The 20,171-nt window shown below is 39.4% G+C and overlaps 1 protein-coding gene across 15 annotated transcripts in view; it reads right to left on the reverse strand.

Moving 5' to 3' along the window:
* Window positions 1–20,171, reverse strand: part of RBFOX1 (RNA binding fox-1 homolog 1) — a 1,498,714-nt gene that overhangs the window by 1,048,928 nt on the left and 429,615 nt on the right. For all 15 annotated transcript variants that reach the window (XM_068908988.1, XM_068909002.1, XM_068908998.1 and 12 more), the window contains one exon: window positions 18,431–18,463. In XM_068908988.1, coding sequence (XP_068765089.1) covers window positions 18,431–18,463 — 33 coding nt within the window. The remainder of the gene's footprint in view (window positions 1–18,430; window positions 18,464–20,171) is intronic.

A 20,171-nucleotide genomic window follows, 5' to 3' on the forward strand; every position in this document is an offset into this window, starting at 1 on the left:
CACTGCAATCTCACGGGCATGGGTTTCAGAGTCATGGGCCAGCTACAAAAAATACTGCATCCCGACTCGTTGAGTGTGGAAAGTACACTAAAAAGAGCATGTGGAAAGGCACAATTACTGGAGAGATTGCCTTTTTCCTCTACGGTATGGATGAATCCTGCAGAGAGCCCACCAGAAGAGCCTTACACTCAATGCAGTGATGGAGCTGGCATCCCGCGCTGTAACTACACACATACATGACCCCTCCACGGAAAACCACAGCTTTTTTCATTAGCGGTTTAGAAAACAAGTGTGCAACCTGCTAATAGCCTCAACATATATTCACTCTACTAGCTGTCCATTGGTGAAAAAAGGCATCTTGATTATTGGATTGCTTTGAGAGCTTTTTATCCCATTTTTTTTATACTAGTTGCTTTAGAAAATGTAAACCAGAGTAATAACAGGAGGGTCAGTAACTGTAACAAAAAGTGGTATTCTGTGGCAAAAAGACTTCTTGTCTCTTCCCCCAATCAGTATCTCCCTTTTTCTTAGCTGGGCCATGATCTCCAGGAAGAACTACCATGGCAGCAGGGATTATTTAACAGGAAGAAGTCATTAAGACACCTCTGTAAACACTCCCAAATCTATTTTTGTTCTTCAAATGAGAATAAGTAGGATAATTTTTAAAGTAATTATTGTCCTACCATTCATTTAAAGTGCTATCATTCACCTCGACATGTTGACATTTGCTTCTGTAAACTGCACACCTTTTAACCTGACAGTGCCTTTGCCCAGATGCTGCCAAACCTCCTTACCTCTGCCATCAGAAACGATGACCAAAGTGCCACTTAATTCCAGGCACCCTGACCATATATACGTATATTTAACCATGCTCTACAGTATGCTATTTGACAACCTTACAAGCTGAGGAATGTTTTCCCACGAAGAACGGCACTATCAAATTGAATTACTGTACTAACATGAGCAAATACAATTTATTTAGAGAGAGAACAGTTAGTGGGATTATCTAATTAAAATTATTCAGACTTGCTTTGCAGTATACATATTTTTGAAGAACGACACCAGATAGTACAGTATCTAGTCCACGTAAATTTATTAGCTTTGAGCTTTAACCCTAGAATTGTCAGCTCTGATTGGAAAAATTACGTTCAAGGTTTTGCAGCAAGAAGTGATTAAGTGCATTTACAAAGTGAGGACATCAGTTCCCAAGCTACCTAACATCAATTAAAGGAGGCCAAACTAAATTGATGTTCTAATTCCACAAAATTAATGGTAACTTTTTTTTTAATAGATGTAACAACATTTCCCTGAGGTCCTGTAATAAATTCTTATCACAGCAACTCATGTAGAAAGTAAATGGTTACCTTTCCATGAAAATCCAATGTTCAAAATCAGTTACAGGAAAGATGACAATAAAGCTCCTAGGGGCTTTTTATCTCTTTTCTTGGCTTGGGTTTTTTGTTTTATTGTTTCAGGGTTCTTCATTTTTAAACACTAGAAAAGCATGAAAGAAAATTCTTGTTCACTAAGGAAATATTCAAAAAATACTCATTTTTCATCTTAGATCATTTAAAATAGAACATTCTCCTAAACTCATGAGATCAGGAGCTAATCAGGAGCTAATTAAAGATGCTTGTAGTTACTTTTAATCAGGGTGCAATCATATGTCTTCACTTCACAATGTTTCATAAATGGAAATAGGGGTTTTTGTTTGTTTGTTTTTTTAGGATTTTCGAGACATAAACCAAATACTTCAAATTTCCTCATCATCGCCCCTGCTCAAGAGCACACGAGTCTTTGATGAACCTCTAATATCCGGCGGTCAGTCAGGAGGGTACAATCAGAACGTAGCGCGCGTACAGCTGAAGTAGTGGGCAGCCTGTCATTAAAACTTTGCCATTAACCAGACATGGACACTCTTATATAATTGCATTTGGTTTGGGTCTGTTTGTTTGTTTTTAAACACAGAGCATGCTTTGCAGGAACAGAAACTCTTCTGAAGAGCTCCCACTCAAGAACGCGAAAGCAGAAAATTCATCTAGCAAAGCTGACTGCTCAAAGCCTTGTTTCTATGGCTGGGGCCACAGAGAGGTTCTTTAATTGCTTTAAATATTTTACAGTATTACCAGTTTCCAGATTTACTACTGTGATCCGTGGCACAGTAATTTCCAACTTGATCAGCTGTCTAAAAAAGCTTAGGTATATGTCTATGCGCAAGCACCTGCACCTATCTTGAAAATGTATACACTCCTCAAGTTCAAAATAACACTATATCGTTTTCCATTTTAAAATTCACAACTGCTTGAACTGGAGCAAACATGAGTGAGCATTTTGCAAACATAAAAGGAAACTTGGGGCAACAAAGTCTAAGAGTGCCCTTCTGATAACATGCTTGATCTCACTTCAGTACCAACACAAGAAGTAAAGACTTCCAGTTACCAAGCCACTGATCATACATTCTTTAGTATTTAGACTGGAATTCTCCTTTGAAGCTTTTCTGAAAAAAAATCTTCCATTCTGCCTGGTCCCAGTCAAAATAAAAATAATTTTAAAATTAGAAAGTATCCCAAATAAAGAAGAATTTTGGATTGGATGAAAATATTCTATTTTGGCTATTCCACAACTACCTTTTTTAAGGGGAAATTTACCCAAACCAAACCTTCCCTACTAACAGTTTTTGTTTTGGCAGCTGAGAGTATTCTAACGAAGGATCATATGGTCAAACAATAAAAACAGAACTCATTTAGGAGAAGAGGTCAGAAATGTCTCGTGGCCTGGACTGCCATTAATTAAATGGATAATCTAATTCGAATCTCAGGTCACTTAAAAACTTTCCATATTTTTTTAAGATAAACCTAATATAGTTGTTGGGTTTGCTTTCAAACATTTGGAGCCATTTTAGTATGCTGTTTGATTTTTGAAGTATATAGTAATATTTCAAATAAATATACATAATTATATCTTCCCTAAAGCCTATTTGCTTTAATACCATTTGACTAGAATTAAGAGATTAAGCTGCATACCAAATCCTGCATCCATAAGTTGCAGAATAGCTGCTGAGATTTCACCTGCCTCTCGTCAGGTCACAGGACACTATTCAAACTCGAGCAGCCCAGTCCGCAGGCCTGCGCACAGGGAATTGCTGCGTATTATCTCCGGTAATTATGCACGCATGCAAACACACAGTGCAAAAATGCATTTCAAAATTCAGTCTAAACTCTGGGCTGAGAAAACGCCCATGAAGCTTAGTTGCCCATGTCCGGAAGGAAGGCATCGAAGGACCCGCTGACGCCGTCCCGCCTGCTTCCAGCTGCAGCGGGGCTGCGAGGGGCCGGCCCCGCACCGCATCACATCAGCGGGAGAAGCACAGACTCGCCACACGAATTCAAGCTCTTCCTTTAAATATTTACCTCTTAGTTATGAGAAACTCTCCCCCTCTTTCTTGCCACAACACTCTTCTAGGAAAACTGTTAAACTCTAAACCTACAGAGCGCTTAGCTATTCACTGTGACAGTTTCAATCTTCTACAGCGAAAGGTCCTCAGTTACGCCGTGCTGCTCTCACGTAACGTCACCGAGAAGCAGTCGCCTTAGTTATCCTCAGAAAAGAGCCACAGCGACTGAACAGCGAGAGCTGGAGAAAGAACATGATTAGCATATGCCAAATCAACCAGAAGGAATTGTCAGATGTTTGTTCTGATATTAATTAATAGACTTGCAAACTAATTACACTAAAATGACAGTGCTGGAACCCTTAGGAAGTATTTCAGTAACTTTCTGCTTTGAGTTGTTTATACAGTTGATTATATTAGCATGCCTTTTTTTTTTTCCTATTGCAACAAAACAATGGAAATAGAAGATTGTGAAAAAATAATACTTCCTAAATCTCTCATTATTACGTAGCTAGGAAGAGGAACCTGATCGACAATAATCATTTTCAATTGCTACTCTAAGGAGACAGTAGATAGTAAGAGATAGTAGGCCAAGTATCGCCCGTGGGACATGCACTTCCAAGTTCATTAGTTAAAATACGGTGATTTTTTATTTTCTCTTTCTACTACACATTGCCTTTTACCACTTATTATAACATGATTAAATTCTGAATTTTACTATTTCATTTTTATCAATAAAAGCAACTATGCCATACTGTGCTGCTGAAGCTCCACAACACACATATGCGTACACATTACCATTACCACGCTATGTTTCCTATGTCAAATGGTCCTAGGCTCTACTGCTATAGTGACAGACGTCTTTTTTCAGCCAGTGATATATGTGCTAATAGAGTCCTGGGAGGGCTGAGAGTGACAATGCAAAGATGACAGGGTTAAGAGGAGGAAGGAAAGGATAATATAGAGACTATCTAAGAGATCAGAGACTTTTTTAGATGTAGTTTTGCCATCCACAAGCTAATGTGAAACTGCCTACTATTTATAGCAGTCTGGCTCAGGGGATTAAGGAATTGGTGCACACTGGTGCTAAGCAATGAAGCGCCCAATCTTTTGTGGGAGAAGCAGTTCAATTAATGGCTCATACAGTTGCTAATCTTTCACATACTCTCTATCATAAAGCACTTTTAGCAATTAGGAAGACTAGGGAAAACGTGGGCCCGCTGCTGAATGGGGCAGGTGCCCTGGTAACAAAGGATATACAGAAGGCAGAGTTATTGAATGCTGCCTTTGCTTCAGTCTTCACTGCTAAGGCCAGTCCTCAGGAATTCCAGACCCTGGGGACAAGAGAGGAAGTGTGGAGAAAGGAAGACTCTCCCTTGGTGGAGGAGGATCAGGTTAGAGATCTTTTGTCCAAACTGGCCATCCCTAAATCCATGGGCCCTGATGGGATGCACCCACAAGTGCTGAGGGAGCTGGCGGATGTTATTGCTAGGCCGCTCTCCATCATCTTTGAAAGGTCCTGGAGATCAGGAGAGGTGCCTGAGGACTGGAAGAAAGCCAATGTCACCCCAGTCTTCAAAAAGGGCGAGGAGGAGGAGCCAGGAAACTACAGGCCTGTCAGCCTCCCCTCCATCCCTGGAAAGGTGAGGGAACAGCTCCTCCTGGAGGTCCTCACTAAGCATCTGGAGGACAAGAAGGTGGTCAGGAGTAGTCAGCATGGATTCACCAAAGGGAAATCATGCTTGACCAACCTGATAGCCTTCTATGATGAAACGACTGGCTGGGTAGATGAGGGGAGAGCAGTGGATGTCGTCTACCTGGACTTCAGCAAGGCTTTGGACACTGTCTCCCATCACATCCTCCTAGGGAAGCTCAGGAAGTGTGGGCTAGACGAGTGGACAGTGAGGTGGATTGAGAACTGGCTGGATGGCCGAGCGCAGAGGGTTGTGGTGAAAGGCGCAGAGTCAAGCTGGAGGCCTGTGGCTAGTGGTGTCCCCCAGGGGTCAGTCCTGGGTCCAGTCTTGTTCAATGTATTCATCGATGACCTGGAGGAAGGGACAGAGTGCACCCTCAGCAAGTTTGCTGATGATCCTAAACTGGGGGGAGAGGCTAACACACCAGAAGACTGTGCTGCCATTCAGAGGGACCTGGACAGGCTGGAGAGGTGGGCGGAGAGGAGCCTCATGAAGTTCAACAAAGGCAAGTGCAGGGTCCTGCACCTGGGCAGGAATAACCCCATTCACCAGTACAGGCTGGGGGTTGACCTGTTGGAAAGTAGCTCTGCCGAGAAGGACCTGGGAGTGCTGGTGGACAACAAGTTAAACATGAGCCAGCAGTGTGCCCTTGTGGCCAAGAAGGCCAATGGTCTCCTGGGGTGCATTAGGCAGAGTGTTGCCAGCAGGTCGAGGGAGGTGATCCTGCCCCTCTCCTCAGCCCTGGGGAGGCCTCACCTGGAGTACTGTGTCCAGTTCTGGGCTCCCCAGTACAAGAGAGACATGGCACTCCTGGAGAGAGTCCAGCAGAGGGCTACAAAGATGATTAGAGGGCTGGAGCACCTCTCCTATGAAGAAAGACTGCAAGAGCTGGGCCTGTTCAGCCTGGAGAAGAGAAGATTGAGAGGCGATCTCATCAACATGTGCAAGTATCTGAAGGGGGAGTGTCAAGAGGATGAGGCCAGCCTCTTCTCTGTGGTGCCCAGCAACAGGACAAGAGGCAATGGGCAGAAACTGAACCACAGGAAGTTCCATCTGAACCTGAGAAAAAAACTTCTTTCCTGATAGGGTGACTGAGCACTGGAACAGGTTGCCCAGAGAGGTAGTGGAGTCTCCTTCCCTGGAGATATTCAAACCCCGTCTGGATGTGATCCTGGGCAATATGCTCTAGGTGACCCTGCTTGAGCAGGGAGGTTGGACTAGATGATCTCCAGAGGTCCCTTCCAACCTAAACGATTCTGTGATTCTGTAATTATAAATGACACATCTGACTAGTCTATATGTCTTCTTGAATTTGGTATTTAAATTATTGCCTAAATTTAAATTATTGCACCTTTCTGCCAGTTGCAGCTACCTTTAAAAACACTTGTTACCGCAGTTCTTCTAACTCTCCTTGAATTTTTTTATAACTTCTCTTCTTATCTGTATGCACTTTTAAAACGCTGTACTGAGTAGTAAAGAATCATAATTGAATACATTTTCCATATGATAAGTCATTGAGTATTTTTTGATAAATTTAACAGAGACATGAATAAATTAGTTGGCCTGCTTGGTTTGGCTTTCTGTTAATATTAGGGCAGGCATTAATCTGACACTATGATTTCTCTTCCAAAACGTAGGCTTAAACACTAACCTACAAACAGCGTGAAGTTGGCTTCTTGGGTTAAGTCAATGCAAGACAAGCTAAACCAATGAACATAACACACTACATAAAACATGGACTTTAAATGACGTATGTACTTGGGCTTGATTTAGAGCAGTTTTGTAACGTCAGGTTTGTAATGCTGCAGTCATAGTTCATTAAACATCACAGATGTTTCCTCCCAGAGTCTCTCGCCAATTGGTGGCTTTATTAATATGTAGTCGGCTGTGTTTACCTATAGATATCCTTCTCTTATTTGCCAGAATAAATCATCTGCAGCTCAAACACAAAGCTATGTTTTTAATTTTATTCTTCCAAAAACCATGTGGTATGTGAAGAGCTGTTCAGCGGAGAGGTACTTAGTCTTCCCAGAGAAGCTAAAGCATAAGCATTTGCTGAATTTAGGAGAAATAAATGCTCTTGTTACGTTTGAAGTCTGAATGCAAAGACTGCAGAAAAGTAACTGAGTTTAAAAGACTGAGCTCTTTGAGCTTCTCTGGCTGCTTTGGAGTCTACTCTGAATTTCTTCAAATCCTCGTCACTGCCACACTCACTGTGTCCTTTTGGGACAAAGGACGCTAAGGAAAGAGAAAATTAAATACAGCAGGAAACAGTAATTTTCAAACCAGCTGTTGTTAGTCAGTTCTGTAATGGAAACCTTGTAAAGACGACTCTCAAAACTTTAGCCTAGTAATTCAAATTAAAAACTCGCAATCAAATCGAGGGTATCCTTTGGTTAATCAATGACTTTAATCATTCCGCAAATAATTCATCTTATGCGGTAAATAAACCACTTTCAGACGGCAGATAATTGGAAATTCTTTATTAAACCTTAAACTGGACTCCCGCTTCAATGCCAAAGAAATACGGAAGCGCTGGGGAAGGGAAGTGCCTCAGCAAGTCAGTAGCTAGCCTGGGCTGCCCTCTCTCATTTGCCCTTTTGCAACATGAAGGATGCAGAACTTCCCCTGTATCCTGAAGCACACCGTTGCCTCACCTACAACAGGAATATTTTAATTCTGCCATCCCTGAAAACACAAGATTGAAGGAGGTAGAAGAAAGAGGAAAATCCTTGGCTCTGCCTTGTTGACCCTTCTTCAAAGTAATCAGTACTGAGGAGAAGGGGTGGGTTTCACCCATTACTTGTTCAGCTTCCCCACTTTCCTCCAGGCTTCTCTCCAATCTAGTCACCTATTTTTCTAACCTGTCTGTGTAAGACTGGGCAGGAGTTCCCCCCCGCAGCAGCGGATCCACACTCTAGGAACACCAGACCAGGTACAACTGTTCATCTCCCCAGCTCCTCACCTCATCAGAGGTGTGAGCCAGAGAGCAACGCTGTTTTCTTGCCTCTACAATAGGGATAGAGGGAAAGAAGGAAACTGTGTTTTATAACTGAAAAAGAAGAAAAAACAACATCATTCATTACACCTTCCGACAACTGAATTTCCAATGTAGATTGTTCAGTGCATAAACTGACTGATCAACCACACCCTTGATACCCTCTTTAAAAATGAATAGTCAAGAGAAAGGGCCAGATTTTATGGACTGCTCTGCTACTTCTACGAAATCTTTGGCAAAATTGGTGGATCAATTACAGATCCTTTACTCCACTTTATTAGAGACTATAGGGGACTGCAGTCAGTGAAGAGTCAGCATAGCTGGCTTGGCGCAACCTGCCTGCATGGGTCCCAGCGAGGGGAAGGGCCAGCACAAAACACGTGTCTGCTCCGACAACCACCCAAGTATAACCAGGGCGATGCAATATTTGCCAGGAGACCAGTCCCCAAAACAAATCCCACTGGGTCTATGATGGCAGAAAGCCTTTCTTTGAAAAGCCTAGCTTTCTCTTTTAAATAACTAATGAGGAATACTAATGTATTTTCTATTAAAACTCCCTTTTGGCTTCTTCGATGAATTACACTTTCTTAGATTAATATGCACTTTATAAATATGACAGTAAATCATTGTTGCCAATGATTTTTCACAGCATATGGCCAAAAGATGCATACTATTTTAATAGGAAGAGCACACAGAAACCTTCTTAATGTTAATCCTTGCAGAAGGAAGAGGTTTATCTTCAAACAAGGATCTGCTCAAAGATGTTTGTGACAGCTAGGAATTTATCTCCCATTCCTTTTGCCTATGGTGTGCCACGTTGCTATTTTTCCCATGGCAACGTGCAAGAAGCAAACTAAGATGTCATATACATAATATGGAGATAAAAAATGACCCTATTTCCATGTCCATGTGATAAATGGAATGAAAGTTCAGTGCACACATATTTGCACATTAATTGAACTGCATCATTCTGTCCTGTTCAATCGAGTCACTACTCTACGTACCATAGGAATTTTTTCCTCTAGAATCATTAAACTAACTTTATCGCTCAAACACATACGCATTTTTGCCCATTTATCTTCTTGCCTTGCCCAGATAGGAAAAAGTTACCTCTGTGTATGATTGAAAACACGTACACTTGAATTTATATATTACCACATCACATTAATATGACCAGAATCTGAGCTAAATGTCACCCTTTACTGTAATAATTACAGTACAAAGGCACTTGATAAACTTTTGTAGCCTATAAATATTTAGGAGACATTCTAGCTTTGAGAATATTAAGTTTTGCCTCAGAAATCAAGCTTCCTTTGGTTGATTTAATCATCAAGATCAATATGACACATCCGCAGTTCTGACAGCATGATACTCCTAAATTCACAATAAGATGATTGAAAAGAGAGTGATTAATGCGGCATCTTTAAAATGCTTATCAAAACATGTTCAGATTCTTCCACAGGCAGTGAAACCGTACGTTTAGAAAGGAGAGACAGAGGTAACCTAAAAACCAGAAACAATAAGTGCACTTTCAAGTCGATACTAGTTCTTTAATGAGACTAGTTTCTGTTTACTTCTGCTGCCAACAAATGACTGGTAAACACTGCTGAGACATGTTCTGAAGCCATGTTTTCACAGGTACAGACCTGTTCTAAAAATATATATATATACGTATATATATATATATATATATGGACATATACACATACATACATATATTTATATACACAAAAGACATGCAGGATGGCTCACACTAGGCATTACTTCATTAAATCTAGTATCTTCAGAAGCCTCTGCAGGAGCCCTCTCCAAACAGATTCTGTTAATTTTTCAGTCACAGATGAGGAAGAGAGAAGCAGGTCATCCAAATGCATCCCTTCTTCTCTCCTGCCAACTGTTTGGAAAAAAAAAAAAAACTCCAGTTCAGAATTACTCATCTATATTTATCTAACCCATCTTGTCAGAAGTTGTGTAGATCTGCATACGAACATTTCCTTTTTAAAAGGACATGTTCCAAAGTCCCATGAAATACCAGTCCAAACAAAAAGTTAAACTTACGTCACACTCCGATATTCCACAATCAGCTTGAGCGCCTCAACCAAACAGACCAAGCAGAACTTGAGTGACAAAAGGACAAACCTAAGAAAGCTTTACAAAACAGAACTTAAAGGAAAGATAAAGGCCCTAAAACTAAAATAAATCTAAGCAAACTAATGAAAGATCACTTCCAAAGATAGAGACTGTATTAGGTAAGAATGTGCATCTTTGAAGGACATGGTTCTGTTTTTTGCAAACATATTAAAAAAAAAAAAAAAGAACCTAGTCTGAAGCGTACGTAGATTATGGATTCTCAGCTATGAGAACCGTGAATACTGCGTAACACACTATACGGCACAAGAATAATGATAAAGATCACAGTCAACAACCATTAATGGTTTTATTTTGCAATGTCACCTAAAAGCATTGTGAAGAACTTGGTGACACCCTCAGTTTATACTGGGACAGCTGAAATAAAGCAACACTCCTTTGTAAGAGCTTACAAGACCCAGGTCTTTGTCACTGCAACTACAGATGTGAGTAAAGACAACTCACATGACCAAGTTTTTGCCAAATCGGATCAAGGAGCTAATGCCTTGTACTTTAATATTTAGAGAGGTGTGAAATGAAGTCTAAGCTTCCAGTTACAGCTTTTATAACATGCCCTTTTTAATAACTTGTTTCAGTAAATTATTAGCCAACTGAATATGTCGGAAGTAATGTACTGCAAGATCCAAAAAAAATCTGCTTTATTAAAGTTTATAATTTCCATTCATATTCTTATGTTGAACTGTTTGCTTTCCAGTGTTACAAGCTTCTGCTTCTATCAGTAAAGTAGTCCCCAAACCATAAATTACTTCCTACAGTTCTGACATCATTTATTTTCAAAGCATTATACATGCCAACCTTTTGACTACTCGAGATCAAAAGAGGTGCTCTCTAGGCTCATATTTCACTATAGCTCTCATATTTCACACAGCAAATTAGACTTTACAGTAGCAGCTACAGCAAGACTTTGTCTCTTATACTGAACAGCTTAAAATTACCATAGAGGATTTCACACTGAAGGGGTATAGTCCTATAAATTCATACTTGAGTTAAAAAGTAAAGAAACGGTTTAATTCCTTCTCACCCACTTTGCATCGCTTTTAAACAAATATTTGTAACAAATGCTGTTAAACTTCTGAACTATTGAAGGTACTTGGGATTCTGCCTTTGCTAATAAAAGTGGGAGGGGAATCTAGCAGCCTTCAACGAAGGCAGGTATTTCAAGAGTTTAGAGGGGCAGGCACTCCAGTCCCACTCAGAGGTCACCTACCAGGCATGGGCTGCTGTGAATCTCTTTTCTGCCACACTTGCAAGCTCCATATTAACTTGTCCAAGCAATTGCTACAGCTGCAACTGGCAGCCGCTGACAACTGAGAGTTTATTAGGTATCTCAAGACCCAGTAGGTGCTCAGCAGGATTTACAAGTGACACTGAACTAGCCACAGACACCTTTCAATGGGAGTTCAGACCCTCACTCTGCTTACATGCTTCTGAAATACTTTACAGTGGAAATTACTTAAGGGTAAATATATATAAAAAAAACTTCCGTACTGTCTATACTGTCTGCAACTTTTCAGGTCTAAAAGCTTGAGAATTAAAATTAACTGTGGTATATAATTCTTAAAGTTACACTTAAAACGATGAATAATATTAGTAGTAGCATAATGATGCAATCAATTATCAGGTGATTACAATTATCATTTTTTAATGGTAATACTGTCTGGTTTATATACAATTGGGGACAGCTCATGACTCGGTCAAAACTGAAGAGATTTCAACTGTTCCAGCAAAACGTACCATCTCACCATAACAGTTATCCTCTTGCCAATTTCCAATTTCTTGCTACAAATTATAAAGTTGGGGGAATTCTTAAAATAATCATCATTGTTACTACATGGAAAGTGTTAGGCTACCTTTGTACAGAAATTGCTACTGCTCCTTAAGAAAATGCAAGTATCTTCTTGCTCTAAATAAATTAAGAAGATATATACAGGAAACCGATGCTAACAGCAAATTCTTCATCGCTCATCAAGAACGAGCACTCAATGCCTTACTCCATTCTTCTTGTACGAAAAGGGGAACATACTGCTGGCGAAGAATAACAATGCAGAGGTTCAATCAAATGCCTCAGCTGATGTGAAGTTTTGACTGTCGGAAAAGGGAGAGGCTATAAGCCATGAATTCATTCTGAAAAACACTGAAAATAAAAATGAAAATGCCTTGTGTCCTGAGCACATACTCACACTGGAGTGATGGTAGACTAGGTGCTTGCAACTGTCCTTTGGAGGAGAAAGTAGCAGAGAGAGGCTAGGAAAACTGAATGACGTGCTATTACCTACATAAGACCATGCATATTACCATAAGACCAGCAATACACCCTAAGAGCATCCAACTAAGTACTTGTGTTTTCCTGAAGCAAGTTTCCTGTGATAGCTCCCCTGTAGAAATGAATCAGAGAACCAGCCATGAGTAAAAAGAATTATAAGACTAGTACAAAGAGCGCCCATGGCAATCTTTATCAAAACAGTAATAGTAGAACAATATTAACAGACACACGTTTTCTATGAAAGTTGTGTGTTCTATTTTACATATAGCCTTTTACTGACTTCTTTTCAAAAATGACGTAGTTCACTTTGGTGGGGAAGCTAGAAAAAAACAGATCGCCTGGTCCAGCTGGCAGTGTGCAGCACAGGAACCACATGGTTCTGCAAGTGAACCTGCTACACGGCCGGTTCCCTTTCTCCCTAGCCGTTTTGTGCCTTACCTAAATAAGTGTGTAAGACCTTGGAAATACTATCCAACACATGCCTGTACAGAATCGGAAATAGTGGGATTCCAACCAGGGCCTCTAGGCGTTGCTGTAATTGTGCTACAAACAATAATATCAGCGAGCACAAAAGCCCTGAATGGCCTTCACACCATATCCACTGTAAGACACCTTGCATTTGCATCTCTCACATCATTCATATAAACGTATTTTCACCATAAGCAGCAAAAGCATACATGATTTGTCACGAGCACTCTGAGTACAAAAAACACAGTGTCAGTTCTGTCAGAGGGTTTTTCTCCACTGCCCCCCTCACACACACAACAGCAAATGGGCAACCGAAGTGTAACACATTTCTTGGCCTTTTCAGAAACACGCGGCTCACCAGGCCTGACCCGTTCCTTCAATGCAAGGGAAGTGGGGGGCTTCACAATGACATGTCCTGCTAATCAAGGACTTTGTGGTTGACAGTATAAATCAGCCACGGTTTTGTTGTCCTTAGAGCTATATTCTACTGCTTACTATTCTGAGGTCTTCCTTACACTCTGATTTAATGACCTCATTGGCTTTGAGCTGATTTTGATTTCCCGTTTTATTGAGATGTATTGGCAGCCTTTTCTTTACGAGAGTAAAAAAGGGCAGCCTTGACATTAATCACATAAAAGCAGCCAGAGAGCTAATGCACAGTTATACTAAACTTGCATTTCCATTTAGACATGACCTCTAACTTCTCACAAGAAGATGGCCTTGAACTTTGCCGCATCGTTCACTCAAACGGCAGGGAGGAAAAAGGAAGCATAAGCACCTTTCTGTTCTCTTTGTGGGTAACGACATTTGTTTCAGAAATGGTGCTTTCCCCCATGCACAGACGGGATTATTTTGCCATGTCACTCCAGCTTTGCACCACTAACTTCAACGGTTTTAAGAAAGGCATAAATCTACTGCCATCACAAGAAAACTACTGCTATTACAACAAGGGATAGGACTTCAAATATGGCAAGTAGTACACATTTAACAATTTGATCTGTAAGAATTGTAAGAAAGTATAAGCATCAGAAGAACCTTTAGATTTTTCTGAGATACAAACAGACAAGTGCTGAATTCAGATTCTTTGACACAAAAGCAAAAAGCCACCATAAAGGCTTTGTACATTAGAAGACATGAACTCCGGTTTTGATTTCTGGAAAAAGGAAATTGAGCAAATTCTGTGCTAGCAGTATTTAGAAGTCACTGATTCAAAAAACTACTGACCAAAACATCCTTAGCTGTCACCGTTGGATTCAGTATCGGGAAAAATCTCAGAGACACAGCTGCAGTGACCACAGCATGAAAATCTGGAGGCAACACTATGAGATAGAAGCATAATCCGTGAGTGACCAGAGCAACAACAGAAATCAGAAGAGCGGGCACACTCCCTCTAAGGAAAATTTTATTTAGTCCTAGGAGAACAGTTATGAAATCCATCCAAAAGGCAGACAGCCCTGGCAGGAAGGACCAGCACTCCGCAAAACGTGCAAATTTTCATCGTTGTGAGCAAAAAAGACAAATTTTCAGCACACAAACTCAAGGCCACTGACATTCACACCAGATCTGCTGGGACTTTCCTTTTTGAATGAGTACAAAGAGCTCTGAAGTCACAAGATAATGTCCACGTATCAAGTTAATTGGAGTCCTACAAAAAAAAGTCCAACACATGTTTTTTTCTTCAAAATAAACAACCTCGTCCCCTCTAAATACCACCCAAAACTTGTCTTTGCTACTGCTTTATCAGTATGATCAGTCAAGTACTAAACTTAATTGTGCTCCTATTTTGATTACATTGGAAGTGTACATTTTTTAATTCACTCAATATAAGAACATACTTGCACAAAGATTAGCTACACCAGCACAGCTAATTAGAAAGAGCAACAGTCTGGAAAAGTCGCACAGTTCGCTGAATGAGGCATCTTTTGAATATATGGACTACCATATATTCAAAATTAACAAAGGAGGACTGGAGTGCCATATACGTTAATGAGTCAAAATTTGCACACTTGAAAGAAGTCATTCCTTAAAGTGGAAATTTCACTGTAAAGTACTACGTATGTTATGGCTATTTAGCTAGCATATAGCTGTATTTGAGTCTATTCTGAGGCCTGCTTTGTAATGACATTATCATGCTCTATTAACTGTTTTATTGTGCAAGAGAGCTTAGTCATTTGTGATGAAATTGCACAAGGTATTCTTTTTTCTAAGATTCTTGTAACTTGAATATTTATAAGGCTAGGACACTAAAAGACACAATGTGGGCAGATTTGGCATTTATTCATGGAAGGCTTCACTGCCTGCGGTGTTGACTGTCACTATTTGTTGTCCCTTTGTGTTAAAATACAGAAGAAAGGTCTCTGGATTACTGGACAGCCTTTTCTAGATGCAATCGTTTCTCTACAGTTGGTATGTGGCAACCAGCCTTTGGAAAAAATCTTGTTTGCACCTTCTTAAAATGTTCAATAGCAATAGAAACATGCTATATTTTTGTTCAGGCTTCACATAAAATTCAGTAAGGGAACACAGCTACATCTACTAGGGAATAAAAGGGGAATAAACAAACTTCAAGACTATTTGGATCAACAGTTTAAGAACAAGCAAATAGTTCTAACAACAGATTTTAGAAAGCGAAATTTGAAACCAAACATTTCTTTTTTTTTTTTTTTTAAAGCAGACTTGAGATCCTGTGACACAAGCACTATCCAGTAATGAAGAACTGAGGAGTTCAAATGAGTTAAGACATAACAGAAAGGAAAGCCAAAATGCAACTAGTGTCTTTGGTATCTTCCTGAGTGCTCTTCATGAAGAACAAGGAATTTAAAATAAAATAAAAACCAGGCAAAAAAGCAGATTGCTATTCTCAAACTTCACGAAATGTCTGTGTGTCATCCGTACAGATATCCAAGACCCATCATCCTCATTAAATTATACCAAAACCCTAGTATCTTATGCACAGTATGCAGGCTGCTATGAAGCTCCCAGGGAGAAATCCAGGGAATTTTGCAATTATGTCAGGGGGGATGTTTCCCTCAAGTTGAAAATTGTCTCTAACTCAAGCTTTCAACACCAAATTCTGTATACTTATTACTCTTTTTAGTTATTATTCCTGTGAGTTATTCCACTGAATGCATTAAGACTATGTAAAACCAGCACTATTGACCTGATTCAGGAAAGCACTTAATTATGCTTTTTGACAAAATAAGCAGTTTCTTGAACAAGAATGAACTTCGGGATTTCTTCCAAGTACTTTCAAGAATGGGAAACAGTGTTCAATGATAAGTTTGTATAGGTTCGTGCCCACTAACTCAGCTGGTCCCCAGGTTAAAGCACAGAAAGGACAGTTGATAAAGTATTTTCAAAGAACAACCCAACGCGTTACCTCCCTTAAGATTTTTAAATGATGAAAGTACTGACCAATGAATCAACGCAACTGAACAGCTCAAACTTGTAATGTTTCTGGAATTGTATACACACAAAAGAAAAAAAAATCCATGTTATATGACAATAATTTACCAAAAAAATGAAAAAAACATCCTTTTTAGGGAATAAAGTTATCAGTAGTACCAACAGAGCAACAAACCTAGCTCCCATCCAAAATACAGAACAAGAAACGGAATGTGACTATTTATCATCGCTCGCATCCTAGCGATATAAAAAAAACAGGCATTTAAAGCAGTGAAAAAATAGGTCCAAATCCTACCCCTGAGACGCCTTCAGATGAATCAAGTATGCAACTGAATCAGACCAGCAGGATTAAGCGCTGAATATGGTAGTCTTAATCTAAATATAAATGAATTAAATTATGTCATTCTTTCACAGTATGCAAGTGGACCTGTGTCTTTGTTCTTTAAAGTAACTAGCACAGTTTTTATCTATTCTCTTTAATAATGCAATTTAATTTACCAAAGGTTCATATTAAAAATTTATCTGACTACAGCAGTTGGAGTCACCTAGACATTTTGTTATAGTTAAAACATTAGCTTTGGAGAACATCACAAATTTCCTACTGTGAGTCTGAGAACCGTTTCATATAGAAACACTCTGAGTTTCCAATTGACATTACATTTAAATGAGTCAGTAACTGTGCACAGAATAAAAATATCAGTCAGTTACTAAACGCGCAGTGACTGTTATTCAACAGCAATGCTGAAAAGAGACAAATGCAGTGTAACACAGAAGGTAGTGGTCACAAAGGATTCCTATTTATTTTCAATTTAGAGCAATCAGTTATCCAAAATAAACTCCAATAACTGTAATATTTTCCCCCTTAAGAATATTGTTAAGCACATTAACATCATCTAAAATACCCACTAAATGCATTACTGGAGAGCAAGCACCTGAACATGAACATGTACTTGTAATACGGCTGCTAAACAGGTTTCAGTAATTATTTCATTCAACAAAGTTTTCATAACTTGCATCAGAGCCTGCTTTCGGCCTGTCTGTTACAGAAGAATCACTACCAAATGCCTCTCATGGATGCAAGTCAAAGAGAACAAAAGCACCACTTGAAAACGCTAGCGGGCAAATTCGTAGAGGCTTCCATATTCTTTGGCCAAAAACTGGTATTTAGTCTGACACGCCAGTATTTCTATGAACGTGTCTTTAGCGTCGGAAATGAAGATCAACAAAACACTGATTCTGTAGCATGGGCATAGGCAATAAGAAAAACATTTTCATAAACTCATGAATGACAAAGTATTTTGCTAGGAACTCTCTCCCATTCAAATTCAATTACAGATCTTCTTATAACAGAACTTCTCTGAATGCTCTATATGGTCCGTGAATCAACGTGTTCTTTCAAAATATTAGTAGCTACCGTAATAAATTACAGATGTTTTAATTCAAATTTAAGATATCGAGAACCCACACATCCTATGCAACGCAGTTTTGCTTCAAGGAGTACAGTAGTAGAGAATTCAATCGGTCCCATTAGTAGAAAAGTTGATAAATTAAATATGAATATAAAAAGATCGGTTTAAACTATAGCAACGTAAAGCATCCAATGCAGGCAACATACAAGCAACGCTGTTGCAGAATTTAGCAGAAATTCAGCTAGTAGAATCCTGTCACACAATAAAATTTCGCTCTCCTGCCCCATTGCTTTCAAATAGCTCACATCACATATGTCACGAGTCACGGGAAATCATAACACATGCTTACCAAGCTCTAAACCGTGTGGTTTCAATGCTGTGGAAATCTTCTGAAAGACTTACCTGAAGATAAACCTTTTCTAGAAGGACTTTATCAGCTTAATCGTTATTGAAACCATAAAAGAACTCCAGAAACTGGCTCATTAAATACTAGAAGCAGCACAAGCGCCCGAGTCAAGTCACTTAAATTCTTCAGCCAAAGTCCATAAAAAAAGCTAACCCCCATATGAAAACAGACAGCTATTTAAAATGCAGTTTGAATCATTTTAACAAAAATACAGAAGCATACCACCAGTATAAGACAGAATTTCCTACCTCAGTTCTGCTGGCAGCCAGTGTTGTCAAAACCTGCAAATTATACGAAAAACGCATTAGTATCGATTCAACAAAGCAGTAATATATTAATCGGCTTTTGAGGTAACTGACCTCAGAAGTTATCGTTTGAATGAATGAAAGTGAAGAGAACTTTCTTTCCCTCTTATGCTGTGATGTAACTATGTACCTCTCATGCTCATCCAAAGGCAACAACAGGTTAAAAAAAAAAAATTAAAACAATAGTAATATTTCTGATTAAAGAAATGCACCAAAACAAGACTGGGAAAAGATTCTACATTTTGACCTATTTTTAATTGGTTCTTAGACAGAAACGAAGAGTAATACGAAGAGTAATCTGCTGTTCTAACACATCAAAACAATTTCAGCATACACTTTAAAATAAAGCTGCCTAAGTTTGGTGGGGATGCAGGCAGCAGCGAGGTCGAGAAACATACTCCAGGCAACCAGGAAGATTCTCCAGCTTCTCTCTGGGTATCGTAGTCTCTTCCCAGGACCATCCAACTCTCAGCTTCTTTGCTGAAATTCATTCTGACTTACAGCAACCAAGGCTGCACTTTGTGCAAACACATATGCCAAACAGCCATGACTTTGCAGCAGCAATTTCCCTCTTTAAGTCAGGGACTTTAATTACTCTCAGCTACGGTGAGGTGGCTCAAGGTAAAGAGAAACAAAGTACTTTACTATCATAAGGTTATGTAAAATTGAGTGCAAGCGACAGACATCATTGTCATTTCTACTAACTTTAACTCTTAAACACTTAAAATATGCACAAATATAATTTATTATTATGTGCCAGATACACACAAAATTAATGAGTTGACCACCGTTATACTGTGAACAGCTGAGGATAATCCAAAACAAACAGGAACCTTTGTTAAAATTTCACATCACAATATTGTCACAACTCTGCTGTGTTGAAAAAGCTCTTACTCCCCTCAGAAACATAAGATTGCCGCCTAGGTTTAATTCTAACTACATGATAACATTATACACATATATTTTTAACATTGGTGTTAATAAACAATTTTCAACCATATCATCATTTCTCTCCAGTTTTTGGGAGCAGGAGAGGGAGTGACAAGGACAACAAGCAGGATTTAGTTCGTGGGCAGGGAAAAGAGAGCCCAGACCTTATTGAACATGACCCAGGAAGTGTGCACAGCAAAAAAAGGAAATTTGAATGCTAAGCAGCTGTTCAATGGAGAACATCCACGGATTCATGAAAAATGGATGTCAAAGGCATTTAGGAATGGAAATGAACTCCTGTCCCATCACAACAAGGTGCCTACCGTCACAGTTATTTAATTTAACCTGATCCAAAAACTGATTCAGCTCTATTTGCATGGTATACCTGTTGTCACTAGTAAGATTTTTTTAAGGCTGTTCAAAAATTTCATCTCGCACACAAGCAGAACCTGCCTTCTTATTTCAATCCCATTTATTTTACAAATAATTTATAACAATTTTTGTAATGTTCTTCCTATGGATTCTTTACCATTAGCAGCTGTTTCCTGCTTACTGACAGTCAGCACATCCATTCTCCCGTGTCACTCCACTCGGCTAAACATGTCAAACTGCTAGTGTCCCCTCTGCTCACCCAGCAGAGTCTCTCCCTATTTACTGTATCTTAATTCATCTCCCTTGAAGGCAAAGGACTAAGTACATACATTGCAGAGGATACACTCAAAACAACTTCAATCTTTTAACTTCAACATCAGAC

The sequence above is a fragment of the Struthio camelus genome, chromosome 15 (genome assembly GCF_040807025.1).
Source record: "Struthio camelus isolate bStrCam1 chromosome 15, bStrCam1.hap1, whole genome shotgun sequence".
In the NCBI taxonomy this organism is placed as follows: domain Eukaryota; kingdom Metazoa; phylum Chordata; class Aves; order Struthioniformes; family Struthionidae; genus Struthio; species Struthio camelus.